Consider the following 20,643-nt stretch of genomic DNA (forward strand, 5'->3'; position numbering starts at 1 on the left):
GGTATTTTTATCGGCTCCATGGGGTTTCTGTATTCCTGCCTCTCTGTCTCTGTGCTCTTGTCAGCTTTGGGCGTTTGTATTTGCAAATAAACCAAACCAGAAATATTGATGTTTAAATCAGACCCAGGAGCCGTTTGTTAGCAGCTATCGTTGGCCACGCCCCCGTCCCTCGGATCCCTCCGTGCGTCCGCGGCGGTGTGCCGCGTCGTGGTCCTGCGGGGACAGGAAGTGGACGAGCGGCGGAGATGAAAGGGAATGGAGGCCACGTGGCGGCGGCGACACTGGAGCCTCAGTCCTCTGTGTCTGTCGCCGAGTCGCCCCGTCCGTCCATCTGTCCGCGCACGTCAAAGGGACGTTTGTCCCCTCATTCAGAACACACACACACATATATAGAGGGAGAAAGACAGAAGCACACCCTCTTCTGACTGGACAAATGGACACTCGGTGACTCTGAGGGAGGCACTTCACCGCCACTTTAACCGCCGCGCACAATGAAAGTAAAGGACGCCGTTTTAAAGACGGGAGAAGTGAATGCAGAGACACTTGGAGGACAAAACAGACGTGGAGCAAAGCTTGTGTTGTTGTGTGTTTTATTGTGCGGTTGGTTACATCAAAGCAAGGACTCAGGCTGCATGTGCAGATCTTGATGAGCTAAACTGTCTGGAGAGCATGAAGACGGTGCGGGGAGACACAGGCTTTTCACTTACAAACCTCTGCAGCCACCATTCCTTTAAAAACAGTACATTATCACATCACAACACAGTTGAGAAATGTAACATCTACCATGACATTGATGCTTTCATCCGTGTTTCGACTTAAAAATCATTCTTTTATACACATTGAGACAATTTAGTATCTTGATATGAGCACTGAAAATCACATTTTACACGGCGTAACGTTAAACACAAACAACAAATTGGAATAGGGTGCATGATGTAGAAAATGTCCGGTTACGTAAAGTGATAAGTCCCACCTCAGCTCTGCCAAAATACCTTATGAAACATCTGAGAGGAGCTGCGATGGAGCATTTTCAGCCGGAGACGTGACAATGTGACATCACGCTGAGGGGAAATGAGCAGAGATGTATTCAAAAGAAGAAGGAAATCTACCGGCTCTATCCCCGAGCTTCACTGACAAAAATGTCTTTAGGTGGTGAGGATTATGGATTAATCTATAATAACTAGTGAAGGCAAAGAGAAAGGAAGGAAAAAGCAGTCTCCCGAGCCCCCGAGCCTCCCGCACCGCCACGAGAAATACTGCCTCATCATCTAACGTTCACACTAATATTCCCAAATGATATCATTTAGACCTGTATCTTAATCATCGTTTCTCTGACGCTCCCCAGAGTTCATTAAACAGACTGTAAGTTGTGGAGATTTTTCTTTTTCTTTTTTGGTCCCCCTCACCCAAAAAAAAGAAAAAAAAAGAAAAAGCCCCACCCCTTCATTCCTTGATAATCTGTTTATCCGTAAGTGTCACATTACATTTGCAAAGCAGCTGGGGGGACCACTGCCATCTTGTATGGAGGGGCTCGAGTGTGATTACCCGGCCTCATATTTGGCGCACACTCAGACTTGTCAAATCCTTTGATCTGAACTGTCTTCATAATCACTTCAAAAAGTCTTCCAGGGAGCGTGAGGGCTTTACAAATGGGCTTCCCACTATCACAGAGCTACACTCTTATTCTCACTCTCAGTGTGTGTGTGTGTGTGTGTGTGTGTGTGTGTGTGTGTGTGTGTGTGTGTGTGTGTGTGTGTTGCTCAGCACCAGGGTGTGTGTTTTCTGTCTCCATGTCTGTTTTAGTTTCTACTTTTGTGTGTGTGTGTGTGTGTGTGTGTGTGTGTGTGTGTGTGTGAGAGAGTGTGTGAGAGTGTGAGAGATGTTCTTCACGTTTCCATGCGTGTTTCCTGCATGTATGTTACTTCAATCAGCGTGGCTGATTAGACCTCTTCTCAGCCAGAGCTCAAGGACAGTGATAGTAGTACAATTTTTGGGAGTATTTGTACTCCATTTCCAAAAGAATAGTACTTTTTACTGCACTCATCTGACAGCTGTGCATGGTTACTAGCTACGCCGCAGGTAAAGGTGCAGAACACGCGGTCACCTCGATGAAACTCAAACCCCTTAAGCCTTTGGGGAGATCATGCGTTCTGCCGTGCGTGCACGTCTGTCCGTCTGTCCGTGGTTAACCCACTACTCCACCCATCGGCCTGATATGCTGTGCGCTCGGTCATCACCGCTTTATGAAAATACCGCCTCATTGTTTGGTGTGATTTTAAACCGGCGCGTCTGCAGATTAAGTCCTCACCCGATGTGTTCCGATCCACTAAAGTTAGGCCCTGTAGGAGGTGAGTGAATCCGGCTCTCTTGGGGCCAGTTGTGGGTCTGGCCTTGTGGTCTGTGTGATGGATTTCATTACCTCAGTAGCTGCATGTCTCTGTCTCTCCGTATTGAACAATTGGCTCCAGAAAAAAGCCCTCAACTGAAACACACAACAGTGGCTTTGCAGCATATTTTCAATATCCTGAAGCCCCCCCCCCCCCTCCTGGTGTGTATCTGCCTCTCTCTCTCTTTCTCTCTCTCTCTAGTGGATGGATGGATGGAGGTGGCGGCGGCGGCAGCAGGGAGGTGAGGAGGTGTAAAAGAAGCCCCCCCCCCCCCCCCGCTTCGTTCTGCGCTTCAACAATAGCATTTGCATATTTTAATACTCTCTCGCTGTCTCTCTCTCAAAGAAAACAGCCTGAAGCGTGAATACTCCAGCAGCGGGCGTGCAGAGGAAAACGGAAGCTGGGGAGACGGCGTGTCCGCTTTTGCTGGGGGAGAGAGACCGTACATGCACACACACACACACACACACACACACACACACACGTGTGCACGCTACGGCCCTTACCTCCAGAGGTTGTGCGTCAGGGGGAGGATGGGGAACAAGGAGGGGAGTCATAGGAGGACAAAAGTTTGGTGTGTGTGTGTGTGTGTGTGTGTGTGTGTGTGTGTGTGTGTGTGTGTGTGTGTGTGTGTGTTGCCGGGGGACCCTCCTGAAAGAGGAAGAGACAAAGAGAAAAACATTAGAATCAGATGGGCGCACGCTTAAAAACAAAATAGTCAAACTGTGTTGAATTTTCCCAAAAAACGTTGGAGGAGAACAAGTACAGGTTCCTATACTACAGTACAATTGTGAAGTACTTGAGTAATTCCATTTGATGCTACTTTCTATATCCACGGAGGCAAATACTGTACTTTAAACTGCACTTCATGTAGTTACAGATAAACTAAGCTACAGTATATAAAACAGCTCATAACAGTAAAATGCATCAGTAATTATAAACTAGTGAAATAATATAACAATCACAGGTTTGCCTGCATCTACTGTTGATGCAGGACTTTTACTTGCACTGGAGTATTTTTACAATGTGATACAAGTACAGGATGTGAATACTTCTTCATATTACTTCATACTTCTAGTACACTCGTTGCTTTTTTCCCGTTTAAGATTTTGCATACAAAACATTTAAAAAAAAAAAAAAAAAAAGCAACATTATTACAGATTAATTTGCTTCTACATCTGCTGCTGTTGCATTCAGAGAGCAGGTTGATTCTTAATCACCCGAGTGTGTGAGTGATTATTCCACAGCGTCTGATAGAGACGTGGCTCTATCGACTTTCATTTATCTGACTCTGTTTCTCTTCTAACTACCCAACAGCACAGCCAGCCTCAGCTCCTCTTTGACCACATTGACCGTGCATCAATAGTCCAGCGATATGTTCCTCCGTGTACCTCCAATGAGACCTGAAGTCACAATACGAGACGGGCCCGGAGTCACCGAGGCTTCGCCGTGCCCCGTCCTCACCGCCGTGCATCTGGCTGCTCTTCTCCGGGAACACCAGGTGTTTTCAGTTTGTTTGGAGTAAGCAGAAGAGGAAGAACAGCACCGTTGGCATAAGCAGCGATGGCCCTGCTAACTGAGAAGAAGAAACACAGCTAAGACACTCAAATGTCAACAGCAGCAAATGTATTTGAAATGACAAAACAGTGCCGCCTACACTGTGTGATTGACGGGTGATTTCTGGAAAGTGCAGCGCAGGAATCCAGCGACGCAGCAGTGAGCCAGGAGAGACGGTGGCAAATTGTTTCTGCTAGTTTTCATCAAAGCTGCTCATGAATTGCCATTTTCTTGATTTGAGTTACTTGAAACTTTGGGAAATAAGTTTCTGGAATAATAACTAAAGACAAAATAATTAAACATAGGACTATAAAGACGTGGATCTGCCTCAGAATAAAGATATTACTGGTGCTGTTAGTGACCACAATCTGAGCTTTGTGAAAGTACTGGCTTGAGGTCAGATGTTTCCTCAGATGTTTTGCTGATGAACAGACATTTAAACGTCAGACTACGGATCACAGCTCTGACGCAGACTCCTGTGAGTGCGATTACTGGGAGAACAGAGCGGCGTTACGCAACATTGGGAGTGTTCAGAGGAGAACACGCAGGTTTGAGAGACGCGGGCTCTGAGCAGACACGCCGACGACGTGTTGAGACGCGTGTTAGTCGTCGCCGGGCGGATTTGTGTTTGTCAACTGCTAATCCGTAAGGCCTACGACAAACACGGCCGCGCACGCCGGGGAGGACTGAATTTCAAACACACAGTCGCCGACCGCGGCTGGAACCGCCGAGAATTGGCCACGCTTTGCTAAGCTTTCGCTTCACACCTACAATATGAAGGTTACAGTCTGAGAACGGCGCTGTGCAGAGCAGAGAACAGCGTGCTGCGTGTAATTTCATTTTACATGACACCCTGCATTATCTCAAGTTCAGTCATACAAAGGAGGCGTCCCTGTGGAAGACCTTGATGTGGAGGTGGTGGGAACATAATACGAGCTTTCCGCTCCTATTTTGACAAGGACGGCGTCCGCACGAGCAGTGAGGCTGTTTCAGGCCATGTATATTAATGCCAGCATGTGCCGTCGCTTTAAAGAGGAACCAAAAATGTGCTTTGTCCCCACTTGAAGACACGTGACGTGTTGAATGTGACACCCCCTTTCAGGCGGTGTGAGAAATGTTTGCTTTTAAATAACTATTTATATCGACACATTAAGACCAGATTTAATGTGATCCTGCTCGGCTGAAGACAAAGCCCGCTTTTGAAGAAAAAAACGCAAAACAGGCAACGAATGGAGAAGCAGGCACACTTCTACGGTACACATGTTCACACACAGTCGGCATCACTTCCTGGAATGACGAACTGACGGTGCACGACCAACAGCCAAAAGCTGAGAGGGATATTTGCCCTGACAGTCCATGCTGAGGCAATTTCCCAACACGGTTGAATAACAAAGTTCTATTGTGCTGAAAGTCATTCACACAAGCTAAAGATTCCCCTTCAAAGTAAAACCAAAGAACCCAAAGCTCTGAAATGAAAACCGAGGAAAGAGGTTAGTAGCACGAGTCCCCCTCCAGCCCTGTGACACACACACACACACACACACACACACACACTATTCCCTCGCCCGGGTTGCAGTCTGCACTGAGGCCTGCTGGTGAGTAATGTGCGGTGGGTGTGAGCTCAGAGGAGTCGGCCCTCAAAGCCGCTTTTGTGAGGCTTCTGGCTCGAACGCTCACGCCAGGCCTGGACGGAGAAGGAGGGAGGAGGTGGGAGGGGGAAAGAGGGCGAGCAGCAGCAGCTCTGTGAAGCAGGGAAGAGAGAGAGAGCGAGAGAGAGAGAGAGCGAGAGAGAGCGAGAGACTATAACTGTGGCCAGTCACACTGCTGTAGAAGCTTTGTAGTTGTCACACATCCAGAAATCACGGCTGGCGTCTCCACTCAAGACTGTAAAGTTAGAGAGTTTAAAGGTCATGAAGAAAAATCTGACTTTTATCAACTGCTGTGAGTGTGGATATATATATATATATATATATATATATATATATATATATATATATATATATATATATATATATATATATATATATATATATATATATATATATATATATATAACTTACAAATATGTATGTGTTTATAAATGTATTACGTCACAAGTTAATGAGAAGATTCGAGTCTTGCAAATCTACCGAAGACTGAGATAAAAACGTGCAGTTTAGTCTTTCACACTGAGCAACAAACACCGAATATCTTCAACGCAAACCGCTAGTAATCAACTCCTAGTAATGATAATGATCATAAAAGCAATTTTTTAGTTTTCAGAACTAAAACAACAGAACCGATCTGGACAATAAGCGCGAGGGAGGAAAAGACCACGTAACGCTGAAATATAAGTTCATAAAAACATGAACAGAAGTCACTGAGGCTACGCTTCTCCATGCTGGAGTCAGGAGCACGTGTTTCTCTATTAAGTGTTATTTATGAAGAATATAACGTTCAGCTGATCAGCTCCGTCGGTGCAGCTGTGGCTTCAGTCGACACAAACAACCGGCGTCTTTCAAACGCTGCTGAATCCTGATTGGTGCACAGGAGCGTGTGACGTCACCTTTGTTTCGCCCACTTTAAACCGGCAAGGAAAAAACAAAAACGAATGCAGAAATGTCTCTCGTTAAATACCCATAGCTGCTTCAGGTTCAGCAGATCAGCGTGTGTGTGTGTGTGTGTGTGTGTGTGTGTGTGTGTGTGTGTGTGTGTGTGTGTGTGTGTGTGTGTGTTTTGTGTAGCTTGAATTGCTAATTGAAAGAAGTTGTTTTCGGCTACTAGCAGAAGAGCTCACACATCTTTAGATCCATTCAAATCAGCTGCAAGCCGACGCAAAGGTGCACGGAAATCTAATTCTACCGGATGAAAACAAAATAAAAAATTGACCCAAAATCATTGAATCCAACACGTAGAAGCATAATGGGCAGTTCATAGCCACAGCTGGCCTGCTTAATACCTCCAACATGGCCGACAGAGGGTGCATTACATCACCTAGAAGCTCTCTGTTGCATGCTGCATACTTCTAGTTCACCCAATCTGTGTGTGTGTGTGTGTGTGTGTGTGTGTGTGTGTGTGTGTGTGTGCGTGTGCGCAGGAGCTGTAAGCCCGGGGAGGGGAAGCGGGAGAGTCATTTGGAAGAAGATGTATGTAAACCCATTTCCAAACAAATGGGCCTGACTGCACGGCAACAGGGAGAGGTGCCATAAGCGTCCGGCGTGCATAATGCCCGCATGAATCAAGACTTCCCTGCTGCTGAACGTGACCACACAAGCTCGCGTATGAATAGCACATGTCACCCCGCGGCCGCATATCATCAACAACAGTCGCCGGCCCCGGCGGCGGGGCCCCGCTCCGGAGTTGGGAGTCACCGATCATTATTATAGACCCCTGGAAGCCGCGGCTAGCTGCAGCGCCGCTCAGCCGCTCATACGCATTTACCCCATGAGTGCGATGGAGTCGCGGTGCGACGTAATGCATGCAAAGCCTCCGTGGCCTAATGCAGGGGTCTCAAAGTGTGGCCTGGGGACACACAGGAGCCCTTTGGAGGCGTATAAAGGACCAGACATTTTGCTCCGTTATGCTAATCCAGGAACGCCATTGATTTCCACTGAATATTTTTCAAATGAACGCTGCACAGTCTTGGATATATTTGTCCCAACTCTTGCATGCCGCCATTGGTTTCCATTCATTTCTATACAATGTCAAAGTCAATTAGCACACTTTTGAAGCAAGTCACGTCGCTGTGTTTTAACATTCCGGATGCATTTTGACGACCATTCCGGGCAGCCATTGATTTCCATTCATTTCTGTGCAAAATGAACATCCATTGGCAGACTCTTAAACTCTGCATGCACGTTCTGTCAATGGTTCTGACTGATATGAAAAGTTTTATGTAACTTTGTTTAAAAAAAACAAAAAAACTGCTTATAGGTTAAGAAATCAATTAAAGTCAATGGCTGCCTGGGACAGTTGGAAATCAAACATTTAAATTAGTCAATCTCAGCAGCAATCATTTTAAAAAAAATGGCCTGTAGCAGATATATTCAATGTTTCATATCATATAGAAAATGACTGGAAGCCAATGGATGCCTGGAATAAACAGAACTCTAAAACACACTAATAATCCCTCACAAGCATAATTATCTTTTCAGAGCACAACAACAATTATACAAGCGGTTATCATCACAACAACACTGTGTTATCACGAGCTTCTGAGCGGTGGCTTTTGGAGTTTACGGCACATTTTTACTTCTGCCTCCGTCCAACCCTCCACCGTTACAGCTGCAGCCTTCCTGCTCATTTGCTAAGCATCATGGATCGGCTAACAGTCTGCGCCGTCTCTCTCTCTCTCTCTTGGTATGCATCACACCTGCACCTCGACGCATGTATACTGTACAAACACACACACACACACACACACAAACACACACACACACACACACACACACACACAGGCACAGGCTGGGCAAACTTGGCAGCCTTGTATACAGAAGTATGGATACTGTGCACACACTCACAGACACACTAGGTGCTATAGAAACCAAATGTGCAGCGGTCTGTTCTCTACAAGTGGAATATTCCTAAATGCACACACGGACACGTGGTCCATGTGTCGTAGGCAGGCAGGCTGCCTTCACCCCGAGACGCCTGGCTCCGAGTCAGGGCCCCGCCGGCGACTCCGGCTACTCCTCGTACCCCCTAGCATACACGGCAGCAGCAGTGTGTGTGTGTGTGTGTGTGTGTGTGTGTGTGTGTGTGCGTGTGTGTGTGTGTGCAAGCACGTGTCTACAAACATGCAACTGTGTTTGCATGCATTTCAGGGCCCGTGTGTGTGTTTCGGGGTGGCAGGGTTGCCTCCAAACACGAAGCAATGAGGCCATCATTTATCCCTGATTGGGACGAAGGCAGCGCCGTTGAATTTGCGCTACAATTTGGCGCCCATAAAGACCGAGAGACGACGTTTCCTCCCCATTTCCCTCATGAATATCAAAGCCGCCGCCGCCGAAACACATAAGGAAAAATTACAGCCCTATTATTTTATTTGCATTACCTGTAATAGGCAGCATATTGGGTGCTGTATTTATTGCCGTATCCGCACCGGCCTGGCTGTAAACATTTGCTGATTTATTAGCCATGCTGGCTTTGCCCAAACATCACACGTAATTACTCAGCAAACAGTGCAAAGACGGTACCAGGGATTGTTGTTTCTACTACTTTGTGGGGGTTTGCGATGGATTGACCAGCCTTAGTGGAGAGGGAGAGAGAGAGAGAGAGAGAGCAGGTCTGTTACAGATGGGGGGGTCTTCGAGGCTAGTTTTTCCTGGTGCTGGCTCAGTCCCAGACATACCTATCGGCCCGACAGGGACTCGGGGACTGGCTCTTATTTGTACAGCTCTATATCCAGAGTCACTCCTATCAGGGATGTGGTTAGTGTTGTTTTTTCTCTACCTGAGCGCCCGCTTCCATCCAATTATGTTGTTTGTCTTCTCAAAGGCCTCAATACCTCAAGCTTTGCAACCCCCCCCCCCCCCCCTCCCTGCTGTTCCACACACACTGTTCCACAAAGTTAGATAGAACTAGATCCATTAAGTTAGTGGAATGAGCAAAAAAAAAAAAAAGAAGCACAGGAGAGGGTTACCCTGGATGCGCCCGTTCTTCTGTTATCCAATTTTACTGGGATTTGGAGTGATTTGCGCCTGGCTCCCCGAGGGAAATAAATACTTTGATTAATGTAATCCTGGGCAGGGAGGTGCCACAACCCCCCCACCCCCCCCACCCTCTCTATCCTCAGGGAGCGCCACTGTTTAACAAACAACAACAAAAAGCAGGGACGATGGAGAGACATGCACGGCGGCTACAAACCAGGCCGCTGAAGAGACTTCTATAGATCTGATTTCCTGCGGATTTAGTTCATTCATTAATTGCTCAGCTTAATAACTAATATCATCAATATCATTCTTGATTAGCATGTGTAATACAGGCTAATGGCACAGAGGAGTAGCAGCGGTCCGTCTGCTGATTTGCATACACAATAACGCTGTGGTTTGTTTTGATGTTGCTGCTGGAGGTGGGGGTGTTTAGGCATGTGTGTCCATGCTGATGTGTTTTACATCTGTGTGTGTGTGTGTGTGTGTGTGTGTGTGTGTGTGTTAGCGTTACAGAGAGAGAGAGGAGGGATGTGGCCGGGACTATGAGGCAAACCAGCACCCAATGGGTGGAGGGGTGAGGGTGGGGGTGGGGTGAAGCTGCAGACTGACAGACAAAGCGCCCCCCCCCCCCCCCCCCCCTCCTCTTTCCTCTCTCTCCTCCGCCCCCCTGACTCAGAAAGATGCACTTCATCTTATCTTTGCCGATCTGTCCCCGTCACTCACCTCCTCACCAGCCGCCACTAGTGCCTTTTGTGTGTGTGTGTGTGTGTGTGTGTGTGTGTGTGTGTGTGTGTGTGTGTGTGTGTGTGTGTGTGTGTGTGTGCCATACGAGCACCTGCATTTGAATCAGTACACACGAGTGAATCTCTTCGTCCCATTTACTTCTTTTTGTTGTTGTTTAAAACAACTAACCTCACTGCAACTGTGAGACCTTTATTCTGAAATAAATCATGCCTCAAATTAATTTCTAAAACTCATAATGTGACTCATTTTAATCTGTCCCTCATTCTCTGCCCCCAAATAAAGAAAAACTAATTAATTATATCCAATTGAAACACTTTTTTTATTATTATTCTATTGCTAGAAAAACTATTTGAATTCAAATGCCAAAGTACACAAAACACCAACCCCCCCCCCCGTGTTTTTTAACAGCATAGAACCGTATTTTGCATTTATTTTTTTTAGCCCAAATTATGACATCACTGTTCATTTCCAATCCCGAATCAATAGCAGCTGTGCTGCCGCGTGCCTGAGCCGTGCCTCTTGGTGAAATGAGCACTGATAACATAAACGTATAATCTGTACCTGCACGTGTAATGCACGCGGCGAGTACAGGCCAATTACGAGCCCCACGTAGGTGTATATAATTTTGACTAATAGAATATTAATACAGAGTCTCTGTCTCGTGTGAACGGATAAGGAGAGAATCCCATTCATGTGTGGAAGTGAAGGCATGTTTAACGCTCACACTGATATTCAGTGTAGCCCATTTAATTAACGGTATAGTCGCCACATTATCATTTAAGTGCTCCAAGTTGGATTCGGCTTTAAATCAACGTTTGGCCTGACGTGAGACACACTCAACGTATGTCGTGTCGGATTAGTGGCTGGACCACGGGGAGGAAAATAAATGATGTAGCCCATAGGCAACTTAAATAGGCCATAATTAAAACGGCAGGAATTGCATCAATTTAATCTGAATATTGCAACCAGGGGAAGTGGAAGCTACAGGCGTCCTCGCTGGGTTTACCCACCTTCAGAGGACCGACGTAAATCTGCATGTCAGGCGTCATGAATTAATGGCGGCTGCAGAATCAAAGTGATGGGACAGTGAGGATGTTTTACGAGGGAGGGAGACGAGATTAATGCTGTGAGTAAATTGATTTTTGTTCTTACTGGTGGTTTTGTCTCGTGGTCGTCGCCAAGTGGACGTTGTTATCCCCCACCTGGATTCATGTTTGAACATATTAGTTCAATTATTAAACACCGATTGCAAGTTCACGGAACCGTCTTGATGAATTGGACAATCTGCTCCTGGAGGAATAAATGAATGGCCTCCTGCTACCAATAGCCGTCATTGTGCAGCATGACAGAATGGGTGCAATGTAACGCACGGTGCTGCTTTGATGCTTTCTTGCTGCTGCTCATGATGGTGATGATGATGATGGCGATGAAGAATAACGCTGGATGGTGCAAACACTAAATGGCCGGTCAAAGCATGCGGAGAGACTGTGCCGCTAATTCCCGGGATGATTCATGAGTGTCGCCCAGCCCTCGTTCGCTGATAATTCTTGGAGTCGCCGGTTCGTCATACGTTCCCACACAGGCCTGCTGGCTCAGACTTATGGCTTATAGGCTACTGCAGATGGCGACTGGCTGGAAACAGCGTGCAGGGCCCATCTAATCGCACACCATTTGCATATCAACTAGCTGTCATTGATAGGCTGCCTGTCACGGGCCTGTGCTGATCAATACAAGCACATTCCGGCATGCAACTCGCTGTGCTGATGGCGCAGAAATATGCGGGGGAAATAATGACGCATGTGCGGGTGGGATATCTTTTTAAAAAATGGATAATTAAATTAAGGTGATTAAATTACCTCTGGGATTGAGGGATGCACCAGAATATAGTCTGAGCCCTCGTGGTGGCGTCTTTGGCCTGTTTAGCGAGAATTAGCGAAATGCAGCACATCACTCTTTATTACCAGCGCACGTGCTGCCTCAGTGTGTGTGTGTGTGTGTGTGTGTGTGTGTGTGTGTGTGTGTGTGTGTGTGTGTGTGTGTGTGTGTGTGTGTGTGTGTGACACACACTGTGTCTCTACTCTGACCCAGCGATATCTTTATTGCCAATCGTGTCATCCAACCGTCAGCTCATGTCTGTTCTTGAATTGGCGGCCATAAAACTAGAAGAAGAGCCTCGCGCGCTGCGAAACACAAATCCGTTTCCAGAAGGCTTTAGTTCAGTCTTAAAACGTCATTTTTAAATTGTAAAAAAAAAAAAAAAAATGCCAAGTGTAAAGCTACTTGATTTAAAAAAAAATTCTTCTATTGAATCAAGAAATTTAGCTTGAAAGTTAAATGACCCCAAAACGTTATTTAATACAAATATAAACTGCACCGGAAGCACGTGGAATCTGCTCAACATCAAATAAATCAATTATTATTATAAAAACATATTTTTAAAAAATCATAAATGTGACATAAGATGACATTGTTTTGCAGTGTAAACTATACATATGTGCATCATGAGTGAGCGCGACACCTGGCGGCAGTTCTGACTCTTTAGTTGTTATTTATGAAATCTATTTCACCTCAACCCTGACGCGAGGCTCTTGTTGGACTTCAGTCGTGAATAAATGAATGTCCTCCGTGCGCGTCACTCAGATCACTTATTAAGAAAAACAAATCGTAATAAGTAATAGGCATGTGGGAAGTAACTGCGTTACATAACGTCCGCGTTACGCACCACAGAATGATGCGTAAAAACATCGCGATAACTTGGCTGCCTCTTAAAAACAAGTCATGGTTTGGCTCAATAAAAGCTACATTATTTACACTCTGTTGGTTATTTCTCAACACGACATTTCTGATGAAAACTGGCGCAGTCATGTTCTGAGAATTCTTGTTTTTGGTGCTACAGATGGAGGAATTCCGTTACTGTAACGCGTTACCGCTGCTGCTGGCCCGGGACACCGAGCCTCTTTTCATCTCGACTCCAGTGCACAAACATACAGCTTAATGCGACTAGTGTTTCCCCCCTTTATTGGGCTCACCATGGCTACCAAGTGCTGGGCTCAGAAATGCGCTCCCCATCAATGAGGGGAGAGAGCGTTAACCCGTGAGAAGAAAATAACCCGAAAACCAAACCACTTCTTCTTCTCCACGCATTCGAGTTAACGCGCGATAGATCATTAGTGATGGACGTTTGAAGTTGTGACGGACTGGGATGATTATTGTCTGCCGTTAAATGACTGCCTGTGACCGGATCTCTTTTACAGCTGCGCTTCCTTTTTTTTGGAACAAATCGGTCGCTTTAGTTTGAGCTTTCTCGACATTTCGCTTCTTTGAACAGCTCCAAAACCCAAAAGCAGCAAAGTGAAGACCGCGTCCAGTATCGTCGCAGGCTATTTATAAGCGTTGGTTAGCAAGCTAGTGCGCATCAACTTTAAACAAACTTTGCAGCGGCGAGATCGATCTACATTAAACCTTTTCATATTGCTCTTGCCTACGCGAGCCCCCTGGAGGATTCCACCGAGGGTCTCTCTCTCTCTCTCTCTCTCTCTCTCTCTCTCTCTCTCTCTCTCTCTCTCTCTCTCTCTCTCTCTCTCTCTCTCTCTCTCTCTCTCTCTCTGCTTAAAATGTGATTGATTGCACTTTTCTCTGGCGGACATTCACTACAAAACAGCACAGCTTATCCATCTGCCCGCTATTTATATAAAAAGCAAAAAGGCAGGGGCGCAAAAGCAAACAGCGGCGCGCATATTGATTCTTTTTACGCATTCGGGGTAAACGTGAAAAAAAAAAGGAAACCCATTTGCAATTCGGTTTAAAATATAAGAGAATATGAGTGCGTATGGTCGCAGAAGGCTGAAATATCATTTAAAGCAGTCTACGAGGAAGCAGCCACGGTGGAGCGGTGCGCGAGAAGGTGTTTAACGCTCACATTCCTCACGCGTAAAGAAATCCGCAAAGATGATTGTTGACTTACCTTGTGTCCAAGAAAAGGGGAAAAGCTTCACCTTGTCGGAGTGCAGCCTGTGAATGGGTATCTCCCTTTCCTACGACTCCCTGCGCCCGAAGATTTTCTTTCCTCTGCCTCTACTGAGCAGAGCACTCCTCGGCTCCCGCTATTATTTTCACTAAAATATATGAAAATTTATGCAAATGAAAATCAGCACTAACTGTTCGTCTCTTGTTATACTTGGGGATGATTTTTTTTCCTCTCCCCCCTTTCTTTCTTTCTTTCTTTTTTTTTTTTTTTGCATACAAAATAAATGAACTCCCCCAGCAGGGAACTTGGGGACCTTTTATAATAAGCAAATAAATAATAAACACATCATATATCAGAGAGGAGGGTTTTTTTCATCGCAGCGCGGTGATTTCGGGGAGCGTTTCTTAAATGCCTTTTGCTTCTGCTTTTATATATATATATATATAGTATGTATTATTCTCGTTTTGAGGGGTTATCTCGCCTTCTTCTGCGTACTTGGTGTCACGTTCCCGTTGGCCGCCTGAGACGCCCTTTCAAAGCCTGCAGTGTGGATTGAACAGCAGTAATTTAGACAGAAATCCTCACTGTATATTAATGAATAGAGGGCCCCATGGTCCTGGCCCCTAGCCTGCCTATTCAATGTAAACAAATCCACGAGGCTCTCTGGGTTTTGAGCCCAGTCCAAATTAAATCTACTGGGATGAGGGGGGGGGGGGGGGTACTGGCATGGAGTACACAAGTACTCCCCTGCCTTATATTTGCCCTTAAATCCCTTTTGCAATAAAATCATTGCGTCATCTTTGATTTGGAGAGCTTGCGCGCCAGTGTTTGGGGTTACGCACGACATGCAGCTCTAACCTTTATACAAAACACAGTTAATCCCGTCAGAGGATCACCTGCCACAGGCCTGGTTTTGGTCAGGTGGACTCAACAGGCTGCTGACACCCTGAACTGAACCAATGGGTGCAGTGGGAGCCATATGTTTGGCACTTATAGCCACCCATGGGTGCGTCCATATAGGCGCAGGGGTCCCCACGCTCTAACAAAGGCCTCATTCATGTCCGGGGTGATGTGGTCATCTGGAGGGATGGTGTGGGCTATCTCTCGGTTGTTCCCCCTCTTCTTCTTCTTCTTCTTCTTCTTCTTCTTCTCAGCAGACGTCTGCAGCACCGCCACCCTGCAAGCACAAATCCCCCAAGGACTGCTCAATTTGCCCTTGTTTTGGTTGCCACTTTCTCTCTCCCTGTGCTTCACTGAGGTTGCCTGTGCGTGGCGTTTCCGCATGGAAGCATCCCCGCAACCTTTGTGCTTTTAACTCTCCCCGAGGAGCCCAAGTTGCACTGGCAGCACTGCACTGCCTCTCTGCGTTGTGTTGCGCTGCTCTGAGGTTCAGGGTGCAGCGTCATGGTTCCCCCGTATTAACTACCGTGAGTCTGAAAGAGATTTTTTTTTATATGCTCATAAACAGTTAACCTGAGCTTGTGAATTTCGCCTAATAATTTTGAACCGCTAATCTACCAATTTGACCACACCAATGCACCTCATCTACATATCTCTAACGAGATAAAGCGCTGACCTCCCAGAGAACCGTTTCTAAATCCTTCCTGTATTTTTCATGGGTGGCTCAGAGGGAATTAAACCCCTAACTGGCAACATGGACGCCGTGTACTATTACACAAGCAGGACATTATAATTGTTACCAATATCTTATAGTGTCCAGAGCACGTGCCTGTTTTATATTGCAGCCTTGTATTAGTAGGTGTGTCTTTGTAACAAGAATAACAGAAAAAACCTGCTTGAATGTAATTCTATTTACTTGTATACATCTTATTTACATGTGTGTGTATATATATATATATATATATATATATATATATATTCAAATGAATACTTTCAAACAGGTGTACATGTAAATATAGGGCAGAGCATATTGAAGCTCAACATTCGACTCATGAGGTCACAACTAGTTCACAGTTTTATTATATTTTATTTACCCCTGCACCCCTGTTTGTGTACTAATACCTCGCTCAGTACTATTTACTACCAAGTTGTGTTCCCCGTTTTGTTTGGACCGCAATTAAAAATCAGCCAATTGGAACAGCCGGAAGGAGGGCTCGTGCGCCCGGAGCAAGGCTGGCGAGTCCTGCCAATCACACCCCGGGTAACCAATCAACGGGGACGCACGGGGTAAACATCCGTGCGTCGTCGGGCTTGAAGGTGGGTGGGGGGGGGGGGGGCGGCGCAGGGGGGGCGGGACTACACTGCCTGTCAGGGAGAGAGAGAGACAGAGAGAGAGGTGAAGAGAGAGAACAAGCGAATGAGAGGAGAGGCTTGCAAGCAGCGCCGTACGCTGTTCTACTGGATTGTACTTCATCGGGAGTTTGCGGTTTGGCAGGTTTATATACATCAAAACAGAACAAAGAGATAGGCTCCACAGTGCTATAAAAGAAGAGAGAGAAAAGAATAAAGCGAGGGAGAAATCTCGGCGACTGAATTACAAAAGAACTGAGGACACTCTGCTAATGTTTTTCACATCCAAAGGGGACATAAACCGGGACTTTGTACATTGTGGACAATTTGCAAGGCTTTTTGTTTTTTGCGAGCACCAAAAGTTTGTATGGGACAACGCTTTTTTCCCCCCCTGTATATTTGAATTTTAATGCTCACAATTTCATCGCAGTGCAAAACTTTCTGCACGGACTGCACATGGTTTCAAAGGGCTTTTGAAAACCTGGATTTTTATTCGCCGATGTCCATGCTCAACTAGAATGCTGTAAATACGTGCGGATTTTATTCAGTTTTCTCCCACCGGTTTTAGGCATTTTTTTGCGTTTTTACGCGCGTCGATGGTAGTGCCAAAAACCTACTCATACTTTTAAAGTTTGAATAATTCATGAGATACAATTTGCCTGCTCGAAAGAAGTGACTGTAAAAGGGAGGGGGGTTATCCACAAACATATTCATAAGGGTTGACGGAATGGCCACCGCGGCTTCCAATCCTTATCTGCCCAGCAATAGCATCTTATCGTCCGGCTCCATCGTGCACTCTGACTCTGGAGGTGGCATGCAGCCGGGCAGCGCTGCGGTTACCTCGGGGTCTGGGGTCTACAGGGGAGACCCTTCAGTCAAGATGGTACAGAGTGACTTTATGCAAGGCGCAATGGCAGCGAGCAACGGGGGACACATGCTGAGCCATGCCCACCAGTGGGTGACATCCCTCCCGCACGCCGCAGCGGCCGCAGCAGCAGCCGCGGTTGCTGCAGCCGAAGCCGGATCACCGTGGTCGTCGAGTCCTGTCGGGATGACGGGCAGCCCCCAGCAGCAGGACGTGAAAAACTCCGGCAGAGACGATCTGCACACGGGCACCGCGCTGCACCACAGGCCCCCTCACTTAGCCCCACATCAGACTCACGCCGGGGCTTGGGGGAGCACAACTGCCGCTCACATTAACTCCATATCCGGGGGACAGCAGCAGCAGCAGTCGCTGATCTACTCCCAGCCGGGGGGGTTCACTGTGAACGGGATGCTGAGTCCGGGGAGCCAGAGCCTGGTGCACCCGGGCTTGGTGAGGGGGGACACCCCGGATCTGGACCACGGCAGCCACCACCACCACCATCACCACCAGCATCACCAGCACCAGCACCACGGCGGCGTCAACAGCCACGACCAGCACTCGGACGACGACACGCCGACCTCGGACGACCTGGAGCAGTTCGCCAAGCAGTTCAAACAGCGGAGGATCAAGCTGGGCTTTACGCAGGCGGACGTCGGCTTGGCTTTGGGCACCCTGTACGGGAACGTTTTCTCTCAGACAACCATTTGCAGATTCGAGGCTCTGCAGCTCAGCTTCAAAAACATGTGCAAGCTCAAGCCTTTGTTAAACAAGTGGCTCGAGGAGGCAGACTCGACTACCGGCAGCCCCACCAGCATCGACAAGATCGCGGCGCAGGGGAGGAAGCGAAAGAAGCGCACATCCATCGAAGTGAGCGTCAAGGGGGCTTTGGAGAGCCACTTCTTAAAATGCCCCAAACCCTCGGCCCAGGAGATCACCGGCCTGGCGGACAACTTGCAGCTGGAGAAAGAGGTGGTTAGAGTGTGGTTTTGCAATAGGAGACAGAAGGAAAAACGGATGACGCCCCCAGGAGTGGCTCAGACGCCGGAGGATGTGTACTCTCAGGTCGGCAATGTGAGTGCAGAAACACCGCCCCCCTCCATGGACTGCAAACGAATGTTCAGTGAAACATAGAATATTTTATATGAAATTAAACTGATTAAAAAAAAAAAGCATACAGACTGTCGCCAAGATAGCCACATTTTTTTGATACTGTGATTGTGAGGGAATATGAATGAGACTGCAAATGTGTTATCTATTTTTCACCAGAAAGACAGAGAAAGAAACAGCAACCTTTCCCTTTTTCCTCCCAACCCCCCTCTGAAAAACACGCACCGTTAACCTTCTTCCAGGCCCTGAAATGTCTTAACCTAAAAGGTTCCTTCTGCTTTTTTCTTTCAGGGGCATTTTTTAGTAGATTACTTAAAAGATGCAAGTGAAGCGAGCGACCAGAGGGTGACAACTACAAGTTCATTCCACCAGGTAATTTTGGCGCATTAAGACACACCAAGAGGAAACCAAGTATTGTTTTTATTCTTTTTTTTTTTTCTCTCCCCCCTCCAAAAATACTCCCTCTCATTACCCTGTGTTTGATTGAAGAAACAAAGGAGCAGGCATTTTGTATATTTAGAAATGGGACTGAACCGCCTTCCCTCCTCTCCATGCCTCACAATAACACGAGGGGAACAACTGCAACACTATGAACAAGAGTGACATCCACGAAGCTTCCGTCCTGATTTACAGCAGCTATTTGTTTATTCTGAGGTGGACTGCATGGTTGCACTTACACACACGCGCAGGATTAGGGATATTTTTTTTTGTGTCACCTCGAGGCCCTCGTGAGCCCAGAAAGAAAAGACAACGTGGACCAGGACCGTCCCCGCCTGATCTCAAAGATCACCTTCTTCTTTGGAGTTCTTCTGATTATTTAATGGACTTTGACACCGTGAGTGGATTTTTCCTCCTTTTTTTCCCCAACGAATAGAGCATAAGACATTTGAAAAGACTTCAACTGCACTTATTTGAAAATAAAAATCTGTTGCCAAGTGTGACTGAGTGGGTGCTGTGGATACACTATTATTGCTGCCCTTTCTAAGCAGTGTTCTTTGGTAGGTTTTAATAAGCAAAACTCTGTAAAGCCGGCAATATAGATCACTAGATCAGATACTGATCTGAGTTATTTACTTTATATTTTTCATCAGAATGACTTGTTTTAATATTTTATTCGGAATACATATGAATGATTCCAAACGGTAATTTATTCCCCCCCCCCCCCCCCCTTGCAGGAACTTGTGTAAGATGCTTTCCCCCTTTTCTTGTTTTATCTTACATTTCTTTCTTATATTTTCTGTTGTTGCCCTTATTTGTTTAATTTTGTATTATCGTTTCTAAAGGAGCACAAATCATCATAAGCTGACATTGACCGTTGTTAGGTAATAAGGGTATATTTTGATGTGATAATTTGATTGTAATTTAATTTCAGTAGTGGTTCCGTACGAGCTGATTGAAACACAATAAATTTGTTAGAATGAAATGCAATCATCTTGTGTTTTGAGATTTATATTCTTATCGCATATTGGGCTGTTGTTTTTTTAAAAAGGGGAATTACCTTGTGTGCTATTTATTTATTCCTCTGCATGCAGAAGCTAATGAAGAAAATGGTGGACTACTTTGTCCCAGATCGAGCTGCGAGCTAATAATAAATAACCTCCGTTAGAATAATTCAGAACAAAGCGTCTTTGTAGAGAGAAATGAAAATACTCAACCTTTAATCTAAGAATATGTTGTTGTTTTTTATTTACTAAAACATAAAAAAAGATAAATTGGCGTATTATTATAGCATTTACGGTATTACGAGCTTATGAATTATTGCCTAAGCTTGAATAAATGTCCACCAGCGTTGATATGATCATCCCATAACTGTGCATTACCATTTAAATGAAACATCGCGGTCAGTTGCAGGCCTGCACAATGGCTCGCCTGTTTGTTTACATCTGCTGCCTCTTGAGGCCTTGGGCGAGAAGCAGGAGCCTCACCTCAGCCTGCAGGCTGGACTCCGGGCAGCAGTCTCTGTGCAGCGGGGAGGGAACACAGAGAGCATCGGGAGTTCTTACGGCAGTTCGAACGTCCATGCTGGGGGGGGGGGGGGGGGGCTGATGTACAGAGCGTCGTGCATGTTATGTAACAGCAACGCTGCAGCTTAAAGTCCAGCTCCTGAATCCCATAATGCTGATAAACACATCATTA

General features: G+C 46.3%; 1 protein-coding gene and 1 long non-coding RNA gene across 2 annotated transcripts; one reads left to right on the forward strand and one right to left on the reverse strand.

The window, feature by feature from the left end:
* Positions 1–305: 305 nt before the first annotated feature.
* LOC137879043 (uncharacterized) lies at positions 306–14,449 on the reverse strand. The gene is made up of 3 exons (XR_011103694.1): positions 14,283–14,449; positions 3,779–3,963; positions 306–3,038 (listed from the first exon to the last, which is right to left on the reverse strand). It is a non-coding gene; the product is annotated as an uncharacterized lncRNA (long non-coding RNA).
* Positions 14,450–16,573: 2,124 nt separating this feature from the next.
* pou3f3b (POU class 3 homeobox 3b) lies at positions 16,574–19,116 on the forward strand. The gene is made up of 2 exons (XM_068719607.1): positions 16,574–18,471; positions 18,799–19,116. The coding sequence occupies exons 1-2, from the start codon at positions 17,263–17,265 to the stop codon at positions 18,895–18,897; spliced, it is 1,308 nt and encodes a 435-aa protein (XP_068575708.1). The 5' UTR covers positions 16,574–17,262; the 3' UTR covers positions 18,898–19,116.
* The last annotated feature ends 1,527 nt before the right edge of the window (positions 19,117–20,643 follow it).

Source organism: Cebidichthys violaceus, unplaced genomic scaffold (genome assembly GCF_023349555.1).
Source record: "Cebidichthys violaceus isolate CVI_PGR_0920_01 unplaced genomic scaffold, fCebVio1.0.p SCAF_24, whole genome shotgun sequence".
Lineage (NCBI taxonomy): Eukaryota > Metazoa > Chordata > Actinopteri > Perciformes > Stichaeidae > Cebidichthys > Cebidichthys violaceus.

Excerpts from the sequence above, each read along its gene's own strand:
- pou3f3b (XM_068719607.1), top strand. The coding sequence starts at position 17,263 with ATGGCCACCGCGGCTTCCAATCCTTATCTGCCCAGCAATAGCATCTTA. Across the intron at positions 18,472-18,798 it reads TGTACTCTCAGGTCGGCAAT|GGGCATTTTTTAGTAGATTA; the intron begins GTGAGTGCAGAA and ends TTTTTCTTTCAG.